The sequence below is a fragment of the Oxyura jamaicensis genome, chromosome 6, assembly GCF_011077185.1.
Source record: "Oxyura jamaicensis isolate SHBP4307 breed ruddy duck chromosome 6, BPBGC_Ojam_1.0, whole genome shotgun sequence".
NCBI classification, from domain to species: domain Eukaryota; kingdom Metazoa; phylum Chordata; class Aves; order Anseriformes; family Anatidae; genus Oxyura; species Oxyura jamaicensis.
This window is the reverse complement of record NC_048898.1, coordinates 28722342-28746695: the sequence shown is the minus strand read 5'-3', so window position 1 is coordinate 28746695 and position 24354 is coordinate 28722342. Positions and strand designations below refer to the sequence as shown.

General features: G+C 41.3%; 2 protein-coding genes across 2 annotated transcripts in view; one reads left to right on the top strand and one right to left on the bottom strand.

The window, feature by feature from the left end:
* GFRA1 (GDNF family receptor alpha 1) overlaps nucleotides 1-24354 on the top strand; it is a 258614-nt gene that overhangs the window by 8707 nt on the left and 225553 nt on the right. The gene's annotated exons all lie outside the window — the stretch shown is intronic.
* On the bottom strand, nucleotides 1990-19338 carry LOC118168868 (pancreatic lipase-related protein 2-like). Its single transcript, XM_035329555.1, has 14 exons — nucleotides 19113-19338; nucleotides 15294-15389; nucleotides 13620-13668; nucleotides 12663-12817; nucleotides 10977-11102; nucleotides 9379-9513; nucleotides 7454-7562; nucleotides 6831-6947; nucleotides 6618-6740; nucleotides 5776-5894; nucleotides 4840-4969; nucleotides 4443-4554; nucleotides 3246-3413; nucleotides 1990-2158 (listed from the first exon to the last, which is right to left on the bottom strand). Exons 2-14 carry the CDS (start codon nucleotides 15294-15296, stop codon nucleotides 2095-2097), a joined length of 1410 nt encoding a protein of 469 aa, XP_035185446.1. The 5' UTR covers nucleotides 15297-15389; nucleotides 19113-19338; the 3' UTR covers nucleotides 1990-2094.

Genomic DNA, 24354 nt, shown 5'->3' with positions numbered 1-24354 from the left:
TCAGAATGGTGTGGGAACTGTCTGTCCCATTTAACTCAAGAGCCGGTGGAAAAGATTTGAGTTACGTTTTTATCATAATTACTCAGCTTCTCTTTGTCAACACCATAATAAAACACGACAAACTGAATAACTACCCAAATCTGTAGTCTGCGGGCAGCTGGGTTTCAGCTGCTTGCTTTTCCTTTAGTTAGAGGGCGTGGGGCTGGGAAGCATGGCGCGAGTTGCTCTCTGTTCCTGGAGGAGCTGCTTTGGCCCTTGAGGCCTCTCAATTCAGGGATTGTTGGAGCAAAGATGGCTTTTGAGAAAGAAAGTGTCAAATAAGGACTCAACTATATTTTAGAGTAAAAGGAATTGCTGTCTGAAATAGGAAGAGGGCCTGAAGGAGACCCATGAGAGGAATGGATTTCACATGCTACAGGAAGGCCCCAGCTTGCTTCTGGAATGTGCTGTTGGGCTTCCTGGCATTGTTTGCGCTTCCTTTGCCACCTGTAAGGTCCCTGAGTGACTTGCAGTGTTGGTGGCTGCAGAGCTCTCCTGGCTGAGCCTCAGCCTTGTGTTTAATTGTACTTTCATAATTTCCTACGGGCTTGGTTAGTGTTTAGTCAATACTATACTTGCTGATGTCTTGTTGTGTTTTAATGACATCATTATAAATGTTCTTAATGTTATACTTCTATTGATATTTCTTAGAAGCTTAGCTACTCAAAATGCTTGTGCATTGTTTCTCAAACATGGGGAAACGGGAAAGAATGAATGGAAAGAAAGAGAGTCAATCTTTTACTAACTGAGAGTTTGGGTTTTGTGCTTGGGAAAGTATGTACTGCCTTGGGCTCTTAAAGCCCCAGGTGGCTCATTCATGCCATGCTTACAGAGTGGTAGTGTTCACTGTAATGTGAAATAGACGATCCCAGCTTTTGCAAAGCCTGGAGTTATTCAAATTCCCTATGGAATGATTATAAACACTTCTCAGGACTTGGTATTTTCTAGCAAAAAAATGGTGTAATGCAAGTTACCATGCTAAGTATAAAACTATCTGGAAAAAAATAAATTTTGTCTCTATATTTAGATATAAATATGTGTAGGAATCTGAACTAGCTCATCTATAATTCCCAGACCACAGAGCAGTATCACATGAAGCTGAATCCAAATTAATGGATACCATACTTCATTTAGGCAAAAGTTTGAGAAGCAGCCCCCGTTCCTGGAGGCACTGCAGTACCAGGTTGTTCACAGCACAGAGGGAGCAGGAAAGTGCTACCTGGGAGTAGTGGACAAGAACTACTTATTGAGAGGGAGATGCAGAAGTTCATGAATGTGGTTGGTGTGACTTTAGCCTCATAAAAACTGAAGCCTCAACTTAACAGGGGAACTCTTTCTTGTCCTATCAACTGTAGTTAAAGAAATGGAAGGTGAGGGTGGAGGGAATTAAGGTTCCTGAAACACTGAGCTAAATGGGTGCTCACTGCAGGGGAGAACACTTGTCTGGCTCGCAGCTTCATTGAGTGAGCTGAGCAGATGGGCTGCTGGGTCCTGGGTATTGGGGATGCACTTGTTTAGTTTTGCCTGGTGCCTCTGTGCAGGCACAGTGCACAAGGGACTGTTCTGACTTGAAGTCATTTTGCTCTGTTCCTGCCTTGGCACACCGTGTCTTCTGAGAGCAGTGCTCATGTGTCTTGTTGCAAGGCTTGAAGCATATCATCAGCTGCAGGAGGTACTGGGGACCATTCCTGGCTGTGAGGGTGCTGCCCAGAGAGGGTTCTGCAGGCAGCAAACCTAGCAAATCATCAGCACGGTGGGGGAAAAGTCCTTACCTGCTTTTCTTGGGGCACTGTTAGCGTAAGAATGTGCCAGTGTTAGAGAGAGATTTTGCCATACATGATTTTCAGTTGCTTCCATAGTTATGAGTGCAATATGCTTGACTTCAACATGAGAAAATATTGACAAATGTGTTTGGAAATATTGAAGGAAAAAAAAAAAGGAAGCAGCAAGTCAGTTTGAGAATTCTCTTTAATGGCCTTGAGCACCAACATTGCCATGCACAGGGCTGATTGTTTACTCAGCTGCAGTGCACAGAACAGTTGCACTCGGTGACCTCTAGCAAGGTGTAAGGAGCTGGGGAACTCCATATGTCACAGTTCCACGGCCACAGAAAGTTGACCTGGGAAGGAAAACAGTATCATTCAAGATCTATTTTATTTATACGTGCGTGCATGCACAAACACACAAAAAAAGATGTCAACCCTCACCTTGCGGGTTGTTAGTTAACTCCATAACCCCACTTACACCTTCCTAAAAGCCCGTTGGCATGCACATATTAGCAGTAACAAGGCAAATTTCCTTCTTATGGGGAAAAGCTGTAAAATTTGGGTTTTGGATATAATTCACCTCTAGATTCACAAAAATAGAGTTCCAGGTAAAAAGCCATCTTGTAAGTACCCTTTACTAACACCAGCTGTTTAACAACAGTGTCCTAGCCAAAGCTCTGCAGCTTTTTATTTTTTTTTTTGAGCTAACAGTAAAAGGGGTTTCATTCTTGTCTAAATAATCCATGCCAATGCCAAGCAATAAGAAATATTAGAAAAAACTCTAACATAAATTTTCTCTGTTGTGAAACATATCAATTAGTTCTTGACCTATACCAGCAGATACGTGGAACAGCAAACTGTGGTCCTTCACAAACGGCTTATCCACCTGTCTTCATGCCCCTCTCTGGACTTCTCTGTAGAGATTAAAGATAAATTTCCTTCAGCTGCTCTACACAGACCATCTTTACTAAATCTTACTCTTGCTGTTTTTCTAGACTTCTCTTTGTGTGCATGGTACCTGAAGTGTGCACTCCAAGCTTGAAAATGCCTCTACTACTGGTTACATTCTCAGCCCAGCCAGTTAAATCAGAACAGCTACTTCCTGATCATCTACGCAGTGCTCCTGGTAGTGCACCTGGGGACGAGACTTGCTTTATCTCAACAGCACTGCAGTGCTGGTTTGTAATTGTTCTGCTGGGGCAGAGTATACTCCCCAAATTATTCACTATTGGATTCTTTTCCAGATGGTTATTCACCATTTTGTATTTGAACATATTCTTTTCTGCCCAAAGAGTAGTGCCTTGTCCTCGTCATTCCTGAAATTCATGCTGTTGATTGCACGTTGTGTGTCTGGTTTACCAAGACTGTTTTTTAATCCTGTCTCCCAGAGTCTTGCACTCCTTTCCCATTCCTTCTGACCTGTTGAAAGGACATACTTACCGACGGCCATCTTCTCCATGAATTATATTAACTGTTTCTGCTCCCAGTCTTGCCCAGAGCAGAGTGAATAAGGTTTTATTCCAGAGAAATTCAATTTTTGCAGTATTTTTGGGGTTAATTTCAACATCAAGGTATTTTGTATAAACCTGGTCTTCAGAGAGGGCTCCACTGGAAACAGAATGAAGAGAGCAAAGATAAATGTAATAGTTTAGGGGCTGCTGGGCTAAGTTGTATTCTCCACAAGATTAGGCTTTTCTCTTTGTTGCTGTCCTTTGCAACAGCATAGGGTGCTGGACTGGGACTTGTAGGTATGGTCTGAACAGAGAGAGGACATAATACCAAAACCTTTAGCGGGCGTGTGGCTGGAGACAACCAGGAGATGATCAGGGTGAGGTGGGGATGGCTGCTGGGGTTTGTGCGCCTCCAGCACCTGAGCACTGGGTTTTGCAAGTAGGGAGAGCTCTGGGTGAGGTTTTCAGAGAGGATTTTGTAGATGAGCTGGGAACTTCTGGCTCTGCTCTGCACACACACACAGAGGGTCATGGGAGAGCACATGAAAGCGCTTGTTTCAGAGCAGGTACAGAAGACAGTGGGAGCTGTGATTTGGATAGCCAACGGAGATAAGTTGTGAATAAAACTCACTGTCCAGACCGTATAAATGTGATATTTATATCATAGTGATGGGTTTTAATGGATCGGGGGAGGAAGTACACACATCCACTTTACAACCTGAGGTCAGGCACAGGATTGCCTTGCAGGAGAGCGTACAGCAAGTCACTGGCAGTGCAGGGAGCCTTATCAGCACCCCGGTGACTGCCTTAAAGCATGTGATGCAATGCTGGCGTGGGAGAGGTTGTGCTAACGTGCGTATGAAACAGGTGAGCGCAGTCAGAATTACGTGAATACAAGAGGTGCAATATTTTTTCCTTTAATGAGCAATTCAGAAAAAAACAGCCAGGCTGCGTTCCTAATTCACTGTAAAGTTACAGAACTCATGAAAAGGACGTGACTTTTACTTCTTGGCACAACCATCCTTCTGCTCTCGTGGGTCTTACCTACATGATAGCTTTTTTTTACACCTAATGTTAACTAGACTGTCTGCAACAAAGAATAAGGGTCTCGCTGCTCAAATATCTGGAAATTGTAGATTAAGGTTAGCAGTATTAAATGCTATAGGGCAATACTAATTTATCTTACCTGGCAATTTCATATTCTTTTGTGTTCCCCTCTGTGTCATGGAAAATCAGGTTTATGTCCCCCCTCATTTTCTTTACACCAGACAGTTTGATAAACACTTTTTGTCTCCAACCTGCGTAAGAACAGCAGAATAAAACGGGATTGTCATTAGTTGGAGAGAATTAAAAGTGCTAGCATCCTGGAAAATTCTTTTTTCCTGACCAGAATTCATTCATGCTAGCTAATGAAAGATTAATTGAGCTTGAAAGATGATGATGATGCAGCATTTTTTTTTTTTTTTTTTTTGTCAGAGGTCTTAGCAGATGTTTATAGAAGTGACAGAAGAGCATGGCTGTAAATCGTGTCAAGGCAATCACTTTTCAAACGTGAACAACTGTAACAAACCTTCTCCACTTACTAGTGAAAGGTGGATCTGCTGCTGTATTTAAAAAATATTTTTGGTTTATTCTCTTAAATTTATCTGGAAATCTGTCAGCGTAGTGCCCCATCATCGGACACCCCTCTTGGGGACATGGGAAGCATTCTCCCTAGGAAAGATATGAGCATTGGTTAATGAGGAGTATGATTTTAATCCTGGCTTGGACAAAATTAAGGCTTCTGTTCTAACCTTGCAAAGTTGGGGCACTGCTGTATGCTGTTACATCTTACTACCAAAACCTGATAATGGGCTCTGTACTCATGCACACAAGCACACGTGGAATAAGCAGATATGATACCTGTGTACATGATGGTCTGAAACTCCCTCTTCGGGGGAGTCTATTCTTCAGCTAGAGTCTAGGACAAAAGGTAAGTCTAATTTACCTTACCAGTGGAAGGGAACCTGCCTGTAGCCATGTTGCAACACTATGTGGGGGACAAAAGAATCATATGTGCTTTAAGTTTCTTTTGTTAAGTGTATTTATTCAGGTGCTCTAATCAGTGCCCACTGTAAATTAGAACATTTAAGGCTTTTGGAAGCTCCAAATATCTCTTCTTTCAGCCAGGACTTAGTAGGGTTAATACGCAAAGAGCCTATAGGCTCTTTGCATAAAGGTTTAGGGTGAGAATTGCATGGGGTTTATTTTTTATTTTTTCTCTTTATTTTGGTGGTTTCATCTGTGCATTCATTTTTTAAAAGCAAAATAGCTGATGGAGCCCCTGTGTGCTCTGCCTCCTCCTACTAACTTGCACTGCCCAGGCTGATTTTTGAGCTCATGTCTGCTGCTGGCTGGGTGATGTGAGTGCAGAACTACTCGCATCCGAGAACTCTGTGCACATGGTGTGATCTATCCCGAGTGCAGAGGCCTTGATTATTTTCTTTAGATTTCATCTGTTCTTGGGCCGATATACTTACTGCCTCATAGGATTTGTATGATTCGCAGGGATATCCAATGAATGCGGTGGGATAGAGAATGCTCTCAAAATAATACTCATGGCTGCGCGAGTGATGGCATCCCCCAAAAATCGTAGCATCTGTTGGGACAGAGTTTGTGAGCATCCATGAAATAACCTCCTGCTGTCCTGTACAAGACTTGTACTTGCCTTACCATGAGACACTGAATACAACAGCAGCATGGATTAGTAATATATACACACAAATATTTACATAGCTGTCTGTATGTATGATGTCACAAGTGACATTAAGTACAGTTTTAAAAGGTTTAGTAGAACAAAGAGAATTCCCCAGCCTTCTGCCAACCACTCCAAAGCCTGAAGAAGTCTCAGGTGGAGATGTGAGTCACACAGCATGTGACAATGCTGTGTGCTTCTGCTATTGTGTGCCTTCAGGGTGCTGGATGCTCCTTGCAGCATCTGCGAGGGGCCAAGAGCAGTGCTTTTTTGCTGCGGGTTTAGCAATGGCACTGGACACGCTCAGCCTAGAAAGCGTCCTGTTGAAAATGTCACTGTTGTGGGGCTGAACTTGCCTCTCTGTGTTCTGCAGGTTCAATTCAAATTGCAGAAGCAAAACCGAGGTCTATTTTGATATCTCTGACGACTACTTTTCCTGCAGTGTTCCCTGAGAAGCACTGTTCTGATCTAGCCTTTATTTCTTGTTTTACATTTCTACTTTTAAGTAAACAGGCAAAAAAATAAAAATCTTTTACTGTTTTCTTCCAAAAGAATAGCTACTTTCACAGTTCACGTTTAAAATTGAATGAAAATTAAATACTGAGCGTGTTGGGAATGTATGCTTACCTGCAATAAGAGCTTCAAAATCATTTTGCTTCATGTCTGGAATTAAATCACTGCATCCAGGCATTACAGTTCCTCCGTTTGGGTAAAAGTCCAGGTGACCAGTGGTATTGTACATTCCAAACCCTAGGATGCATACACGATTGTGTCACAGTCTCAAGGTACATCTGCAACATGCCCATCTCTATAGCTACTTGCTTGCATATGAACGCTTACCTATGGCAGGAAAGTGGGCAGCATTACTGTGAATAACATCAACAAAGTTTGCGTCTGAAGGATCCAGCCTCACCTCTGGAGGAGTGCCTTCAAAATAGGGCCCGGCAGGGTCCAAACCTTTAACAAAAAAATAAAGAAATTTGGGTTCAGGAGAGGGAAAAGTTACACACTGATGTCTTTTGCCAACTTACAACATCAGCCATTTAATATTGGACAAGTCATGCTGAATAATGACCAGACCGAACCAAATGCGCAATAACATGGTTTTGTGAACCTTTCTATAGACTCATTCTAATAAAAGCAAAATATTTTCCAATAGATGTATAATAGCATTGTATTACTGTGAAGGAGGCATTTTATTACCAGTGGTTTTGTTATTGGACTGTTGAGCATCATGAATAGGAAAACTAAGGCTTTTGGATGTGTTGTTTTGTCGTTGTATAGTGCTGGATTCAACCCAGTGGATGACCGTGATGTTGTGAACATACTAACAAAGAGCTCTTCTGTTAAACAGTGCCGGCAGCACTGCCAATGGTTTAATTCCAGTCTTCAGACCAGAGTGCTGCAAGTTTCTTACCCCCTGAAATGTCCCTGCTAGATCTGTCCCTTAGTGAGCAGCCTACCTGTGATCCGCCGGATGCCTCGAATCCTCCTTCCCGCCTCTCCCGCTGTATGTGCGCCCAGGCTGTGGCCAATTAGATGGATTTCACAAGGGGAGTACCTGAAGAGTTTCTGATCGTTGTGGTGGTGGAGAGACAAGAACACAGGACTTCAGTAGTGAGCAAAAAGGGTGCCTCACACTGAGGGCCTCTGGGAGCCTGTAGGCTGACTTCTTGCTTAGCCAACAGTGTGTGAGATGCTTGAGTTAATTATTGTTTAAATTAAGTGAAGACTTGAAAAATGCCCAGTCTAGAATTTTAAATGCCTCATGATGATGGATTCACCATCATAGCCTCAGCATATAATTACCATGTTCAGTTACCCTTGGTGACAAAATATGAACGTTCTTTCTCGTTTGGATTAAGCCCTAATTTAAAGTTCCAACAATATGATCTTGCTTTTTATTTATCGACTCTGTTATGGACCACTCTTTCATCATGTGACTGTTCTTCATGGGTCTGCTTAGCAAATGTGATCATGTCACTCAGTGGTACCTTCGCTGACAAGCTGAGGGGTTTGGCATCCATTCTCCTCTTTGCCAAGACCTGTACAAGACCTGCACTTCTCAGGTGTTACACATGCTTTGAAGACAGCAGTAGAAATTAATCAGCATGTAGTCTGCCTGCAGTGGACACGTTTCATCCAGGCATGTCCTGGGTTTGTAATGTCCAAAGTCAACAAAGATTGATTGCTGACTGCTTGAGGTTTTTATACTAAGTTTTCTTTTGTAATGTATATATCCCCCCCCCCCCCCCCCCAAAAAAAAAAAAAGGGGGCAGATCTTTACTGTCAGTCTGTCTGTGCTTGTGAGGTGACAGATACCTTCAAATACTTTTTACTGTAATTCTTCTATTTACTGTGCACCTTAGCTTTACTCAAAGCCAAACTCCCTGAATCTGTAAATGGTGAAAGAGAAAAATTAAGGATCACTTTTTGCAGTTTTTTAATAGGGAAAAAAAGAGAGGTCCAGACTGCAGATGGTGTGGTAATAGAGATATTAAATGAAAAGAGGCAGACAGGGATCACATAAGAAACTGAACCATCTTTAAATGACCTGGGAGTTGTATGCAAAGAAGAAAGACACAAAAACAATAATGTAATGCTAGATATGAGGCCTTCCTAGGTAGAAACAGCAGACTGTGCCTCAGCTGGTTCTAGAGAAGTGGTTTTTGGTACTCGAGTATTCGTAAAGTTGGTACGTGGCCTTGTGGTCTCCGGAATATCTCTACAACTCAAAAGGATGGCCTAGCGACCAGCAAACCTGCAGCCAAACCGGGGCTGATCTCAGCAGCCCTAAGTACTTGCAAGTCTATTTGAAGTCCGTGGGACATGGTGGTACTCCTAAACTTTGCAGCTGAGCAGTCCTGTGCTATATGAGTAAAAGTGAACGCTTGCCTTCAGGAACATGAAGTTCACAACTAGAAGGCAACAGGACAATTTGTTGTGCCCATAGACAGCAAATATCAAGCGAACCTCTGTGGTGCTTTTAGCTCCACGTTGCTTCAGTGCTGCTGAGGTGCCGATTGATTTCTAGCACAAGTATGTTAATCTGGTTAAACCTTTTAAGCACTGAACGTCTCCTTGCCTCATTGCCACTGAATGCCTTCTTACCTGCAACATCGTACGGAAATGTTGCCACCTACTGGTCTTTAATTAATTGGCACCTCTTTTCAACTACAGTAGCTTAATTGGAGTCTTTTGTGGCTGTGAGAAGTCCTTACAGAGCTGATAATTAGTATAATTAGCTGTATCTCAACTGCATGCATTGTACGGCTCTTTCTGAAGAGCTAGCTGACCGTACTAAATGAGGTTCAAAACGAAGGCAGAAGTTATCGTAACCCCACTGCATCTACTTAAGAACCGTAGGTCGTGAAGCTCTATCTTTTACCTGTAAAGTTTTTATGAAATAAGCAACCTCGGCTCCAATCACGCGGATGTTGTTCACTGCGCTGACGTAGGTGCCTTTTGCACCTTCTTTCCAATCAACAGCAATGCAGTTCATGTTTTCTGCCTCCAGTAACAGCTGAGGTAGGAACACACAAAGCAAAGCATTTAAGGAAACAAAATAGCAGACAGAAATTGAGCTTAAATCAAAATAAACAATAAATGGTAATATAATCATGCAATTTCTCATTCATTACTGAATCGAACTCTTCACTGTAGCCTGTACCACACAGAAAAATGAATCTCCTTATAAAACAGGATACAGCAAACTATTCATCAAAGTCTCAAGTTTAAAAGACTGTAATTAAAAATATTATGCTGTAAGCCATTTGAATACATATTTGATGTGATTTGGAAAAACCACACAACTGCACAGTAGCTGCTATGTGCGCTATGTGACTTTCTTAGAGATTCATCTGTACCTTAACTAAATAGTATAAGAAGTGTACTTATTTACCAAGTGTCTTTAAAGCTGGGAAAATTGTGTCAGACTGGAAAGGTTCAGAGCAGACTAGAAAGTCCCTCTGTCAGCAAAGATACCTAATGTATCCGTCACCTCTGTACTGGCCACAGCCTTGCAGAGCTTGGTGAGTTTTCAGCTAGAAGAATCACGTGTTAAAGTCTGCAGCTGTAGCGTTCTGTGACTAAGGTTTATGTAAGGTTTGAGAAGGATCAAGGAGTAGAAACAAAAAATAACGCATGGTAAACAGTTGAAGGTGAGCGGCAAAGAAAGCAGAAGCTTGAATCCTCTCCTTTAGGTACACCATGAAAATGGCTTCTAATGAGGCAGATAGAATTGCTGTTTCTCTAGCACTGGAAAATGTGGAAAGGTAATGTTCTAGATGTAAAGTTTTCACAGATTAATGAACAAAAATAATGCTGCAGAACTGTGACTTAGCATTCAGTGGAGGTCTTTTTCTGTCTTTGTGAGAGAAGCAGAAACCACAGAAGATTTTGCTTTCTTGTCAGAGCCAAGGCTGACACCACCACCATACACTCCACTGGCCAGAGGGCAGCAGCTCTGCTTTGTGGCAGCTTCCACATCTCATTTTTTGAAATCTTTTTTCCTTTGCACTCATTAATCAAACAGAACGCTTTGGCTTTTTCTTTCTTTCTTTACAAATTGAATAGTTATGAAAGAGAAAAGCTTTTGTAGATTGAAACGAGCAATTTAGGAAGGCCTTTAGCTGAAGGATGGTTCCATAGGCCCTGATGGGAGACGCAGTGAGTTGGCCTAATCTGGTATTCTGACACCAGTGCAGAGGCTGGGACATCTGTGTTCAGTTTGTTGCCTTGATCTGATTTGTAGGGTTTGGGGGATGAAAATTGTCTAGAGAAACACAGTGTCAGAGATGACCAAGAAGCCTTGACTATGCAGCAGCTTCCAGAATGGGAACATTTTAGCTTTGGTTGGTAGCTTCTTGGTTGGTATCTGCAGCTATTTAACACATTACAAAATAGGAGGTGAATCTTGGTGTCTAAGTGATAATGACAGAATATAGTTACATCTGCTGAAGGAAAATAGAGTATACTGTCTCATACCAAGCACATTTCTACCACCCAGCCTTTTTTTCCAGTGCTGCCAAATCCATGAATGATGAAGGAGGTTTTCCTGCGTGAGGAGAAATGTGAGTTTTGGATTGTTGAGGAGTTTATTGCTGAGATCACCTGTGTGTAAACAAGCAAACAAAAAATCAAGTTGTTTTTATCTTCTCACACTTTTAAATGTTACTAAATCGTCATCTAAGTCATCACCTTTGTAGGACTCACACAACTCCTTTTAATGGGCAGAGTCCCAGGCACTTCCCCATCCCATCTTTCCCAGTCCCACCGCTGCTTCCAAAGTTGTGCCAATGTGGTTTTTGCTGCTCCTGTCTGTTTTCCTTGATGCAGCAGGAGCCCCCCATATAAAGTCCACAGTGCCTCATGATGCCTGTTGGCCTGAGATCAATGAGCTCCTCCAGAGAGCTCCATGCCTCCTGATTCACCTTGCCCTTCTACTGACCTGACCTTTGGCATCTGCGTGCTGCTTTGCATCTAAGAAACAGCTTGTTTTTTCTGGGCAGGTGATGTTTCGTGTCTGTTTTTGTCACCAGCTACTCCAGAAAGGCTGAAAGTATTTAATGCAAGAACTGTATGCAATAGTGGTGAAGCTGATCTTGACCCACCACACGTTGCCACAAGCTGCTTACTTATGTATCTTTTACTCTGAGTGCAATCTCCAACCATCTGTATTGTTTTCAAACAAATATAATGCCTGTGATGTTAGCTCATGGAGCTTGGGTGTGGAAGGGCTGTGCACTAGATCAGGGAGATGTTTAGGAGCAGTGGCTGGGAAGTAATGCAAGGTGCATTTTGATTTATTTTATCAACAACCGAAATGCCTGAGTAACCAATGCTGACCGTGTGCTGTGAGCTCACGTCTCCCTGCTCTGCAGATCGTAAAAGTTTATTACAGGTGTAACTTCTCATCCTTAAAGAGCCTGAGCTGGACTCAGCACGGCAAACAAGACTGCTGTAAGCTGCAATGATTGTGGTGGCAGTGCTGCTATCGTATTTCATGGCAGTAGATTCATAAATGTTCCTGTATGGAACAGGGGACACTAGGTCTGGGAGCCTGCAGGGGATTTAGCAGCTTCACGTGCATTTGCTGAATTGATGCGGTCCCAGCCCCACATCTTGCAGTTCCTCCTCCTTTCTTGGCTCAGAATTTCATGGCATGAACAACTTGGGTGACTCTATCTTAATTTCCATATGGAGACAGGCAGGTAAGAGCACACAGTCACTCAGACTTCAAGGAGGAATGTGGTTTGAAAGCTGTATGAAACGGGCCTGCTTCAGACACCTGTCTTTAGAAGTCACTGGTGCAGCTTCCCCATAAAACAGCAGTACTTGTTCTCCTGTCTGAGTGTTCAGAAAGCTGTTTATTTGAACAGCTTTCCAGCTTTCCTGAGAGACCTAAATGCATGCAAAGGGTAGTCTGCTATAGCCCAGTTCTTGTGCAGGAAAATACCAGGAAACCTGTTACATCTGACAGTTCATTCATCTTTTTTTTTTTTTTTTTTTTATGCTTTACCCCAAACGGTTCCAAGGTACAATAATGAGTGAACACTGAAGATAGCTTCTTATTTTGAATCACTTGCCTATGACGAGCGATGTGGGCTTTTTAACAAGTTAACAAACATTGGTAGCTTTAGTCAGTTCTCGATGTTAAAAAATAAATGTCACCTGTGAGTTATTTCCTGTTTCCCTGGTGTAGAGAGAGAAGCTCAAGTTCATATGTTCAGGAGAGTCAGGCAAACCTGTCAGAAGTCTCCCTGGTACCCCAGACCAGGGGGGGTCATCTGAGAAACAGCCAAGCCTGGGGAAGCAAATTTCTTTACCTAGAGTAGAAGAAACAAATGGTTTATGTTTTGGACTCTCTTACAGCTAGATAGTATGTTTAAGGCTGCAACAGTCTGAAAACTGTCCTCAGGAAGCTGAGGACTTTTTCTCTGATTTTGAAATAGATTTCTTCTTGTTTCCTTTATGGATATTGCCTGAAGTAGGTAGCACAAGGGGAATTATATAATTTGAAGATAAAGCAAAACAAGTAGGGATCCAGACGCTATTTTGGCACCATATTCTCAGCTTGTAAAAGGTTTTTTTTTTTTTTTTTTTTTTTTTAAGTGTTTTAAGAAACACTTGTTAGAACTGCTCCTGCATTCTTCCTGCATCAGAGCATTATGTCTCATTGCAGGAATGGATACATATGCATAGTGAATGACTTGGTCGTTTCTTTTAATACATCATCATTTTCCAGAACAAACAGGTCCATTGCTCTCATGCTCAACTTTTCTGTTCCGGCACTGTTTGTTGTGCTAAGCACCCTGTTGCTGAGCCATTCTTTGTCAGCAGCAGTAGCAGGTGGAGGCAGCTCGTTCACTGTCTTTACAGAGCCGGGGCACATGACTGTGCAGTTCTCCTCTGTGAATTTTTGGCATAAAGTTATGTATCTTGTATTCTTAATAAAACTCAAATGGGGTGGAGTCTTTAGCATTAGGTCCCTGCACAGTAATAGACTTTGCCATACAATGACACACAAATCATGCTATGACTTCAGTGTATGAGATGTCGCTGTCTCCTCTCTATTAGTTTGTCTGAATTCATCTTTTAGTGATGGTTTTTATGGATGTTGTATCTCACCTGTTACTGTGCCAAGGAGATAAAATGCAATAATCCACATTCCAACCACCTAAAGCAAATCAAATATACAGGTTAAACTTTAGATTTATGTTACGTTCTTAGAAAAAGGACAGACCTATAAAGAGAAACACAAAGACCTGCAGGCAAAGAGGAATAGCCCCCTACCCCTGAGGGGCCAATCAACTGAAAAGCAGCATTGCAGGAAGAGACGTGGGGGTCCTGATGGCCACCAACTTGACCATGAGCTAGCAATGTGCTCTGGGGTCTCTGGGCATCCTGGGCTGCGTTAGGAGGAGCACTACCAGCAGGGTGAGGCCTTCCCCTCCACCCAGTTCTTTGCATTTCTTGCACATCCGGTGCTGGATGTAGTTTGCTGAGGGAGGGAATTGGGCCATGAGGTTCTGGCTCTCCTGCCGGCCAGGAGATAGGTGGGAGGTGTGGCAGAACTGACGGGCATGCATGTAACTTGGTGGAAGTCTGCATGTTTGGCAGCTTTATGCTATTTGTGCTGCCCTCACCCAGGACTCCTTGTGCTTCTGCACCTTCATATTCCCCCCTTTGTCTGGATTCCTTTCCCTACGTTTTCTTCCCTTGGCTTTCCTATGGCAGGGGCTCCACATATTTCATCATTTTCCTCTCTTCCTGTTTGCCTTCTTCACTGTTCTCAATTTCCTCCTCTCCTAGGTGTTCCATGGGGCACCCACCTCCCCTTTTCCACATTCTGCTTTTCTTGTAAAGTAACAATCTTGAGCTGTAACTGCTTTTCAGTCCTAAAATCGGAAATGCAGCTCTGAAATTAATAGGCTTATGAAGAAAATGGATGAAGACTCACAGGTCATGTCTATAATCTGTGCTGTACTTCTTTTCAGAGCATCTCACCAATTGGTAATGATTTTAGAAAATGTGGTAGGTTATTGCCAAACAAGAGTGATCTGCGATTTCTTTTCAGAGGTTCTTCCTTTGAAAGCAGAAACTGGAAATGAACGGGTAGCTAGGCAAGTAATTCAAGACAGAGAAAACTTGTGTGTGTGTCTGCGTGGAAAGTCAATTCGTTTTGTTATTAAGAGAGGTGTATACTTTGGATGGGGGACAATTTTTTTAGCAGGTAGTTTTTCTATGTTGGTTTGCGTTAGGCTAACAACAAAAGGACTGGGGAGATGTTAAGAAATGATATCTTTCTAAAAAGAGTTGAGGCACCACACAATTCAATGGGAGAAAATTCTTTCAACAGGCATTTAAGGGCCTTAGTGCTGAACAAGAGGAACTGGAATGACTTGTTCGTGAATGTGAGCTCAGCCTAACCGGCACTGCTGGCAGGAGGGTGAATGTTCGTAGATTGACATCCTAATCTATAAAACCTATGCTGGTTTAGTAGCTGCCCTTCACAATCCAGACACCTTTTGGACACTTGCTCAACCTGTGATTCATGGGGCACTAGTGGATGGCTTGCGAGATATGAAAAAGTCTGAATATGACTGCCCCACACATGGACCCATGCACCTTCTCAGGACATGTGCACAAGCACAGGCTGTCTATTGAAGAGAGGCAAGACCAAGTGTCAGAGCTCTTACTTATCAGCATCTGATAATTCTCCCTTTAGGAAATGGTGCTTTTGTTTTGTTTTAATTTAAAACAAAATATGTTGTCTATCTAATTCCTAAGATTTTTACTCACCATTCTTTTATCGCCTTATTATCTCCTTCAGTGGTTAGCAGTAACAGGACACAAAAAGCTTTCTCTTTTCTTTAGTGCAGATTGGGTTGCTTTATGCTTAAAAAAAAAAAAAAAAGGTTAAGCATCTATAGGCTAACTTGGCAAAGTGAAAGAAACTGGAAGAATACTGGACAATGAAGAAGGAATACTGGTAACTGGGAATTAGAAATCACACAAATTTCATAAGAAAAGCAGCAATGTCAACATATATTTATGGCCTGTAGAGTTAAGACAATACTTAAGAAGGAATGTTTTGTGTATGGAGGAAGTAAAAAGATGCAATGTTTTTGATTCATTACTAGATAAAATTGGGTGAAAGACAATGATATGGCTGAACTGAGGTCTTTGCACTTTTATTTTTCTATGTTTACCAAAACAAGCAGGAAAAAAAAAGTATTGATGGTGACACTTAGAACAGCTGCTGGAACTATGTATTTTAAAATAAAGAGACTTCGGTAACTCATAGTTTAGCTAGGAGCTAAGAACTTTTTTTTTTTTTTTTTTTTTTTTCCCTTTTTAAGAGTATCAGAAAATCTATTGAAAAATTTTTAAATTACTGACTAGTAAGAAAATTTCATAGACATGGTTTGAAAAAATCTGATATGTTAACAGGTAAGGAAAGATAAGATTAAGTGGAATTTCATGCAATATCAGCCTGAGGCACTATAATGAAACTTTCCACGGGACACTTGAAAAGAAAATGTGTGCAAAACTGTTAAAAGATTAAGTTGTGTAATTGAATTCAATTACATGACATGACAGTCTTATGAGATCAATATTACTAGTCTCATAATACTTGAATTCCAATAAGATGTTCTGCTACTTGATATTTTGGTTAAGGAATTAAAATGATATACATGCTCTGCTACAATAGTTAAGTAGATTAAAAATTCAGTGTGTGGATTAAGTAGATTAAAATTTGAGTAATTACTGCATCTCGGAATAGAACAGTAATAACTAGAAGGTGAACCCTGGATTGGAAATACTGTTCTTGCTATTGTGCACAATCATGTAACATTGTGATCAAAATGTGATCACGTTTTTTAGCTGTGGCTTTTGACACTAGAGTTATTGAATGTTTATGACGGATCATTACTCTGTACATTTTTAGAAGAATCAGTTCTTGGCATCACATTGCATGTCAACATTCAGCACTGGTAACACTGGTCAAAAAGTACTGAAAAAGTACTGACATCTAGGCTAAAGGATTAGTAAGTAAAAAGCACATGTAATTAATTTTGGATTATTTTTATTGTTTGGGAAAGTAAATGTTGTCACGCTGCATATTATATGTATTAAATGGAGGTGAACATTTTGAGGAAGCAATAACTGAATAGGCCTTTGAGGTTTTTCTAATACATTACTAGAACTTTTGAATTGCTAAAGAACTTTAGTCTTTATCTACGTACACAGATGAGAGACACACATGAGAGAGCATCTTGGGCAATCAAGAGGATGGAAAAGAAGGAATGTGGAGCAAAACTGAGGAGAGGACTGTTTTGCCTAGGAGTACAAAGTCTCAAAGCACAGATGATTGTTCCCAAAACTATAACCTATTTTTCACCATTGAGATTTCTGTTTTTCCAGCTTTCCTGCTGTACTGTTCCTTACTTCCAACCATACTTCCTATATTTCCTGCTCCAGCATTGTCCTTGAAAAAAGAACATTTCTGTCTTTCATTTGTTTTAATTTAGTTTTTCATAGTTTTTGGTAGTTTGGTGTAGTGTTTGGTTACTAATGTAAAGGCATCACAAAAGAGAAGTCATCCAGAGTTTAGCCAAGAATCCTTGACTGTAAGTTACAAGTTAATTTCCCCTTCTCCCAAAAACTTTTGTGTATTTGAGCCTGAGGCATTTAGATACCACTTGCTAATTGCACACCCACACACTGTAAAGTTACACAAATGGTTAAAAGAAATTGAAGATAAAAATATTACAGCAGTATCTGTAGGCCTCATAAAGGGGAACATGTATATATGTACCCATATATAAATACCTGAAAATACACTATAATTTTTTGAACTTATATTTAGTAGAGATGGCCTAGCCCATTCTCTACAAGTATACAAAGAATGCCACCTTTTCAAGGCAGTCCACATTCAGTAGCTAACACACAGCGAGAGCATTTCTCCAGCTTATCAAATGTGCACAGGCCTGGGCTTAGTGCTGGTGATATAGTGAATTAATTCAGGTGAGCAGAGTAATTGGCATAATTGGTAGAAGACTTAATTTCATCTCAGTCTCCTCCCCATCCCTCAGATGTGGTTGTAAATTGCCCATAGTAAGATTCAAGATGAAGGCACTTTGGCTCTGCTTCAGTACAAACAAGTACTAATAAGTAAAAGAGCATCTGGGCAATTAGCCAGTCTCCTTTCCTGCTGGCTCACCAGCTTTTAGATGAGCTCTCCAGGAGGAAACTGACTCTAAATGAATAGCTCTGAAACCAACAAATTTAACAGTAGACAAATCAATCTCGTAGTGGAGCAAAGATGTCAGGAGATCTGGAGAAAGGGAAAGGTTCTGGACATCGCAGGTGTCAAGGTAAGGCAAGGCAGGGTTCACGTATGTTGCCTGGTCTGGGTGTTAGAGTTTTCAGAGCATCTCCTGACCTCTTAAACCAAGTCTGAGACAGTGAACTAGGGCATTAGGCTCACATAATGACTCAGAATACTGATGCAAATTCTTTTCTTGAGGCGTTATATGTGGGAAGCACTCCAATAAAAGGGCAGTAAATATGCAAATGTATTTATTTGTTCATCATTAGAGATTACAGTAAGATTGGGGCTTTCAAGTTGCTTCTGTCAGTCACTTAGAAATGGTGTACAATCCAAAGAAATCTCAGGATAATAACAAAGAAAACCTATTAGATATTTCCTGATTAACAGACATAGTTAACACCATCTGCTTTGACCTCCTAAATAATAGGGTTCTCACCTTCTCCTTACAGTAGTGTTCAGACAGTAAAACATGCAATTATGATCATTGAATGTAACTACAAGCATCATATTTAAAAAACAAAACCAACCAAACAAAAAAACCCACCTATGATTCAGTTTGGGGAGGTGGCCATGCCAATTCCATGCTAACTGGGGATCCTTCAGCTGACTTGCAGCCATGATCTGGCCACTTTTGTCTTTCCAGGACTTCTCTAGTGTTCTTCATAGGTAGGCTACTGTTACTCTGAGCCAGCTCTAAGACCAACACTATTGGCCTTTTGCCATTTCTGAGGTGTAGAATGACCCTTGCTGATAACAACTTACTCCGTAAGCTGCGGTCTACTAAAACACATCCTGTTTGCCTCATCCTTCCTATAACAGCGTTGTAATTCTTCCTCACTTCCATTCTCCCTTTACATTTAGAATGCTCCTGATAGCGCTTAATTTTTTTTCTTTTCAGGTATTATTTGTATTCTTGTGTACTTTTTCTTAAAATAAATAAGAAAAGAGTCCAGACTCTATGTGGAAACAGCATCATTTGATCTTTCTTTAACAACACAGGGAAATATTCTCTGCTAAACTACCTTAGCCCCACTGAATCCACCCCATTTTCCTAGCTGTGCTGCAGTGTCTCAGCCCAGATAGGATCATCTCCTCCTGGGATTTCCTGGAATCAAAAAGTTTTCAGCCCTGTTTCTGCTGCCAGGGTCTCCTCAGTATCACTTGCGGGACCACTGTTTGTACTGTTCAGCCTGTCTTTTATTTTATTTTATTAAGCAGGAGCCCCAACCATCCTTTAGGAAGGACAGTTATCCCCAAATCCTCCCAATTCCTCAGTCACTTACCACTGACTGCAGACTGCGTTGCTGCTTTGTACGCTCCGTTCAGGTGGCTCCTGTCAAGCCCCGGCTGTTCCCGGCTCTTTTCACTTGGACTCAGTCCCACCGCCGTCGGTGCGGACCTGCCCACACGGTGCCTAATTACAGGCCGGGTGTGGGTGAGCGAGACCTCTGTCAGAATGACACTCTTAGGGCTGGATGTGACAGATGTTGCCTTTTCTTGTCTCTCTAGCTCTCCCGTCACTTTTAATTCATCAACAAAAAATTTACCACTGAGGGTTTTGCTATGGGTGTGAATAATAGCAAGGTGAGACCATTTTAACCCTTGAAGGGGATATGGTATGGGTCATTGAAACCCTTAACTGAGTTAGCTGGTTATTGAAGGCTCCTGCTGTAGGCAACAGACCGAGCCTCCTCTGTGGGCACTTAAGAGCAGAAGCTTAATTATGCTGTTTGGTGTCACCCTCTGTTGTCAGACTGATGTACGTACCTTGTGAAACAAACCCTTGTGTGTTTTTTGTATAACCAAGCCTATTCGTTATTATTATTATTGGTATTATTGGTATTTTATTTATTTTTTTAGCAGATAGTGGGTTAGCTTTTAAAAAGGGGAGGACAGGAATAACCGTTGCACAACATAGATTAGTCGAAATGGTAGTGGGTGGACAGAGCTTGAGTAACGTTACTAGCAAAAGCTAAGAAATTCACATGCAATATGTCCTCCTAGGCCATGTGGGATTCACAAATCAAGTAGCAAACTTTAACATTGGTTGGTGTGCTGTGAAGAAAACCGGCACCTCTTGCCACTGTTGCTATCAGCTATTCAGCTGAGAAACCAAAGCCACCTTCATTCAGACATGTCTGGAGGAGAGGATGATGATAAACACATTGTACCTCATTTTCTCTGTAGTGGCTGAGTGACTAGAGAGGTTGTCCAGCACATAAGTCCCAAGTTCTGTTCTTTGCCCAGCAGGCTGTGGGTCTGAATGAGCTCAGGCCACAGAGTGTGTCGCAACCCAGTTCTTTTGGAAGGTCCTGGGCAAGACCTCAAGTCACTGCCTGCTACCTATGGGATGGGTGCTGCCATAGTCACCTGTTCACGCAACTGTGAGTGACATTCATCCTTACACACGGAGTGATTCAACTGCCTAGGGGCAGGAAGTGACTTGGGTTGAATCTAAGTTTCATATAAGAAGCCAGTTTGTGGTCTTGAATTACGTGCAGTGTTTGAGAGAAGGTATAAATTCTGAAATATCACCTAAGGTGCATTTTTTCATATGCTAAGCAGTACAGAACATGCTCAGCATGCATTGTAAAATACAAGTCATGAGCGTCTATCACTCCTTGTAGTCTACGGAACCTGTGCAAGTGTTTGGGTTGGGGTCTGGTTCTTTGTTGGTGAAGTGGTGCAAACCAATGCCATCTACAGTGGTAATCACTAGCAAGAAGTCTCAGAGGAATCAGGAGGAAGCAGTGGCTGGTCAGTGATGGGATCTCATGTTTAATTACTGCTCAGACTGAAGACAAGTACATAATTTCAGATAAGAGAACAGATCTAGCTAGTAAGAAACAATCTACAGATCTATTGTATAATCTATACTCATTGACTGAACGATAGTAATTAGGCAGCACTTATGGGAACAGTATCAGACAGATACAGCTCTTTGGATAGGTCAGGGAAGGCATGAGGCTGGGGAGCCACAGAATAGAGGTAAGGAATGCCACGTGCCCCGTCTGTCAGCATACTGGCATGTAAGTTATATGGAAAGCAGTCAGTGAAACTGGTGCCTGTGTTCATGATGAAACATCTTCCAAAATTGTTGAACGTCTTTGTGTGAAAATCAGACCCCTTTAAAATGTTTGTTAGGGGACCAGGACTGCTGGGCATGCTCAAATATTTTGCTGTAGTTTCCACCGAGTTTTCATTTTGTGTGCAAGGGTTAAAATGGTGCTGCAGAACATCCCCACCCCGCAGCACCACACTTACAAACTGAAGCAGAGATGCAGGCTCTTAAGAAGCAAGATATACAATACCTCCTTGGACAAATGTGCATGAATAACTGAAAAAATCATTTGGCAAGGATTTAAGTTCACTAACTGCATTCTTCAGTTTGTTTTTTCATCTGCTCTGTATGGTGAGAAGTTGTAGCCTGGTTAATATGGAGGAACCATACGCCTTTTCAACACAGAAGCTCGCTGTCAGTGTATTTCAGAGGAATATGCAGTGGTGCAGATAATATTAGTGCAGCTCAGAATGGCAAGATGGATTCAACACTAGAAAGAATTTATAGCCCATGTTACAGGGTTTTCGAGGTCTAGCTTGCTTTAGGAATGGCTGCTTTTTCTTGGTATGTTTTTATGACTTAAGAGGAACAGTAGATTTTTATGGATAGTAAGAAAAGCCTGGCTTCTGCAGTTGCCTCTGACAATATGCAAGGAAACTCAGCAACCATGTTTCAAGTGCAGTGATATATAAACTACCAAGGCTTTCATAGCAAGATAAGTGAATAAAATTCTAAAAGCAATATTTTTCTCTCATTTCAATTTTAGATTGAAGATGGTTAATGAATTTCTTGGCTTGAAAGAAGGTCACCTGGAAGTAGCTTTGTTATTGCATCTCCTTAGAGAATTGCTAATATGCATAGACAAAGACCACTCACCTTCTGGGAGAATCTTACTGTTAGTCCCTGAGTGACAGAGCCATGAATAAAAGACTTTCTTGATATTTCTATTGTCTAACTCTGATGCGTTCATTCTGGTCAAGTGAGCAAACCTTATATTGAATAAAAAGCAAAACCAATTTGCCTTAGTGTATCCTTTTCTGTGTTGCACAGCAGCAATAAAATTAATATTTTGGAGATGATAAATATTTATGACCTTCCATGACACGTGCTCCCTGCTCATTGAATCAGTCAAAGCAGTCCCTTGCGCTTGCCCAAAGCAAGCAGAGATAATGTTAACTTCTGGTTTTGTGAGCTGAAGACTTACGGAGCATAGTATCATGGTAAGGAAACAGGAAAGGGAGAATTTTAAAGATGGCGATGGAAGTAACCAAAACCATAGCGGGTGGAAAGATTAGGGAGAGCCAGGCTTTCTTTCCAAGTAATAGGCAGAATTAAAAGAGAAGAGGGTGAAGTCCTTTTTTCTAAATGCTTTATTTCCTACTACCACTAAAATATTTATTTGAAGGAAGAAGCAGAAATAAAAAGGAATAGCTGTAGGTTTTGCCTTGGAGACTGAGAGGCAAATGCAAATATTTGCAAATGATTTATGAAAGAATGGTTTGGACACAAAACAGCGGCTTGGAGCAAAGTTAGCTACCTGGGGCTCTGGAAACCTCTCACATTAGATCCCAAGCTTTCTTAGTGTCAAGGGACAAAAAGGGAACTGACCCCAGTGTCAGCCTGTATTTTCAGATCTTGCTTGTGCTTCCGGTGTTGCAAGACACTTGGCCGATCCCGTTTGTGGTAGCTGGGAGGAGAGGTATGTTGTCCGGTAACGCGGCAATCTAGGTGTGCTCTGTTTGTGTGCGGGTTGGTGATGATGCATGCTCTTTCCGGAAGGTTTTAGATCCTTGATAGCTAAAGAACAAATTCCTGGCTCTGTTTTATCTTGGAAATATGCCATCAAAAATAAATTTCGGCATGCTATCAACACCCGCGTCATAGTGATTGGAATCAGCATAGCTTGAAGCAGCCCGGAGACTGAAATTGCCAAGTCCCTGATTCTGTGTTAATAAAAAAGAGATCCATGAGTTTCATAGACTGTGTAGATAGGCTTTGTGACGGGTACAGGAGCAATTGTTTAGCCTCCCAGTGGCAACCTCAATCTCAGTCAGCTTTGGTTTTGGAAGGATAACTGAAATATGTGTTGGGAAAGCACATTCAAAGCTCCTCAGTTTTTTGCTTCTGTTCCAGGACAATGCCAAAGGTCACTGTTAGAGCCTATGGGTTACACAGAACACCCTGATTGGGCTAAAGTCTCAGCCAAAGTCCTGTTACAATGGTTTTATTTTGCCCCCTATATATCAGTCATGTATTTGGAAGTTGGAGCCTATTGTAGGAAAAAAAAAAATCACTAATTTTCATTGAGGGAAGAGTGTGAGGGAAGCGAACATAAATAATTTCACTATAAAAATATCCATGAGGATTTGCAAGAGAAGGGACTGAGGAGATGAACCTACAAGAATGCTGTCTGGGAAGACCAATTTGCTCCCAGGATGTGTGAGGCTATGGGTGGGTTAGTAACTGATATAACACGTCTGTGGGTTTAGACATTACCTGAAAAAAGGGAAAACAGATCTCAGATCTGACAAAAAGTCCCCTTAGGATGTAAATTCTCAGGCACTGTGCTACTGTAATCATTCACTCATTTCTGGTATGCCTAAGACAAAAACTCTAACCTAAATTAAAAGCAAAGAGAGAAATCAGGAAAAAAAATAAATGAAAATACAACTATATAGAAAAGAATTGATTTATCTTTTCTTGGGGAAAAGCAAGCCTGAAGAGAGAAACAAAAACTGATGATAAAATCATGTGAAAGCAAGTGAAATAGAGATCTTACAGATTATCTAGGGAAGGAAAAAAAAAAAAAAAAAAAAAGAAGAGCCTGATGTGTTTTTCATTCCTGGAGAAATTTAAGAAATTTCCCATGGCGTTTCTATAAGTAAATATGCTGGCAAGTGACTGGGCTGTAAAACGATGTAATCAGAAAGCAGAGAGTCTTAAAGGCAGGATGAAGGCATTGGAGAGGCTTTCTGTGTAAAAGATGTGTCAAGCTTCTTCTCTAACACAGATGAAAGACCAGAAGGACTTCTTGAACAAAATGATGGTTTATTTCCTGCAAATCTGTGGTTCATTTTCAAGGATTTTATCAACATATTCTTGGGTATTAAAATAATGTGAAAAAATGTGAATAGTCAGAGAAATAAAATAGATAGGATCAAAAGTGGGAAGAGAAGACTGTATAAACTAAGCATCGAGGTCTCCACCTAATAGTCCTCATTAATTATTTTTTTGTTATTCTTATACTTTTTGTTCTGGGCTCACAAATATTTATGAGGGACATTTTGATAAACTGCATTTTTTTTTGAAAGAGGAAAGCACACTTTTTGTTGTGCTTGCAAAAGAGGAAGAGAGTTAACAACCTCAAGTTGCACCAGGGGAAGTTTATATTGGATATCAGGAAGAATTTCTTGATGTAAAGGGTGGTTAAGCATTGGAACAGGCTGCCCAGGGTGGTGATGGAG

What these genes read in the sequence shown, in the direction of transcription:
- LOC118168868 (XM_035329555.1), bottom strand. An exon ending in GGGTGGTAGAAATGTGCTTG is followed by an intron (nt 9,514 to 10,976) that starts GTATGAGACAGT and finishes TTCCTACCTCAG; the next exon opens with CTGTTACTGGAGGCAGAAAA. An exon ending in AGGCATCCGGCGGATCACAG is followed by an intron (nt 6,948 to 7,453) that starts GTAGGCTGCTCA and finishes TTTTTGTTAAAG; the next exon opens with GTTTGGACCCTGCCGGGCCC.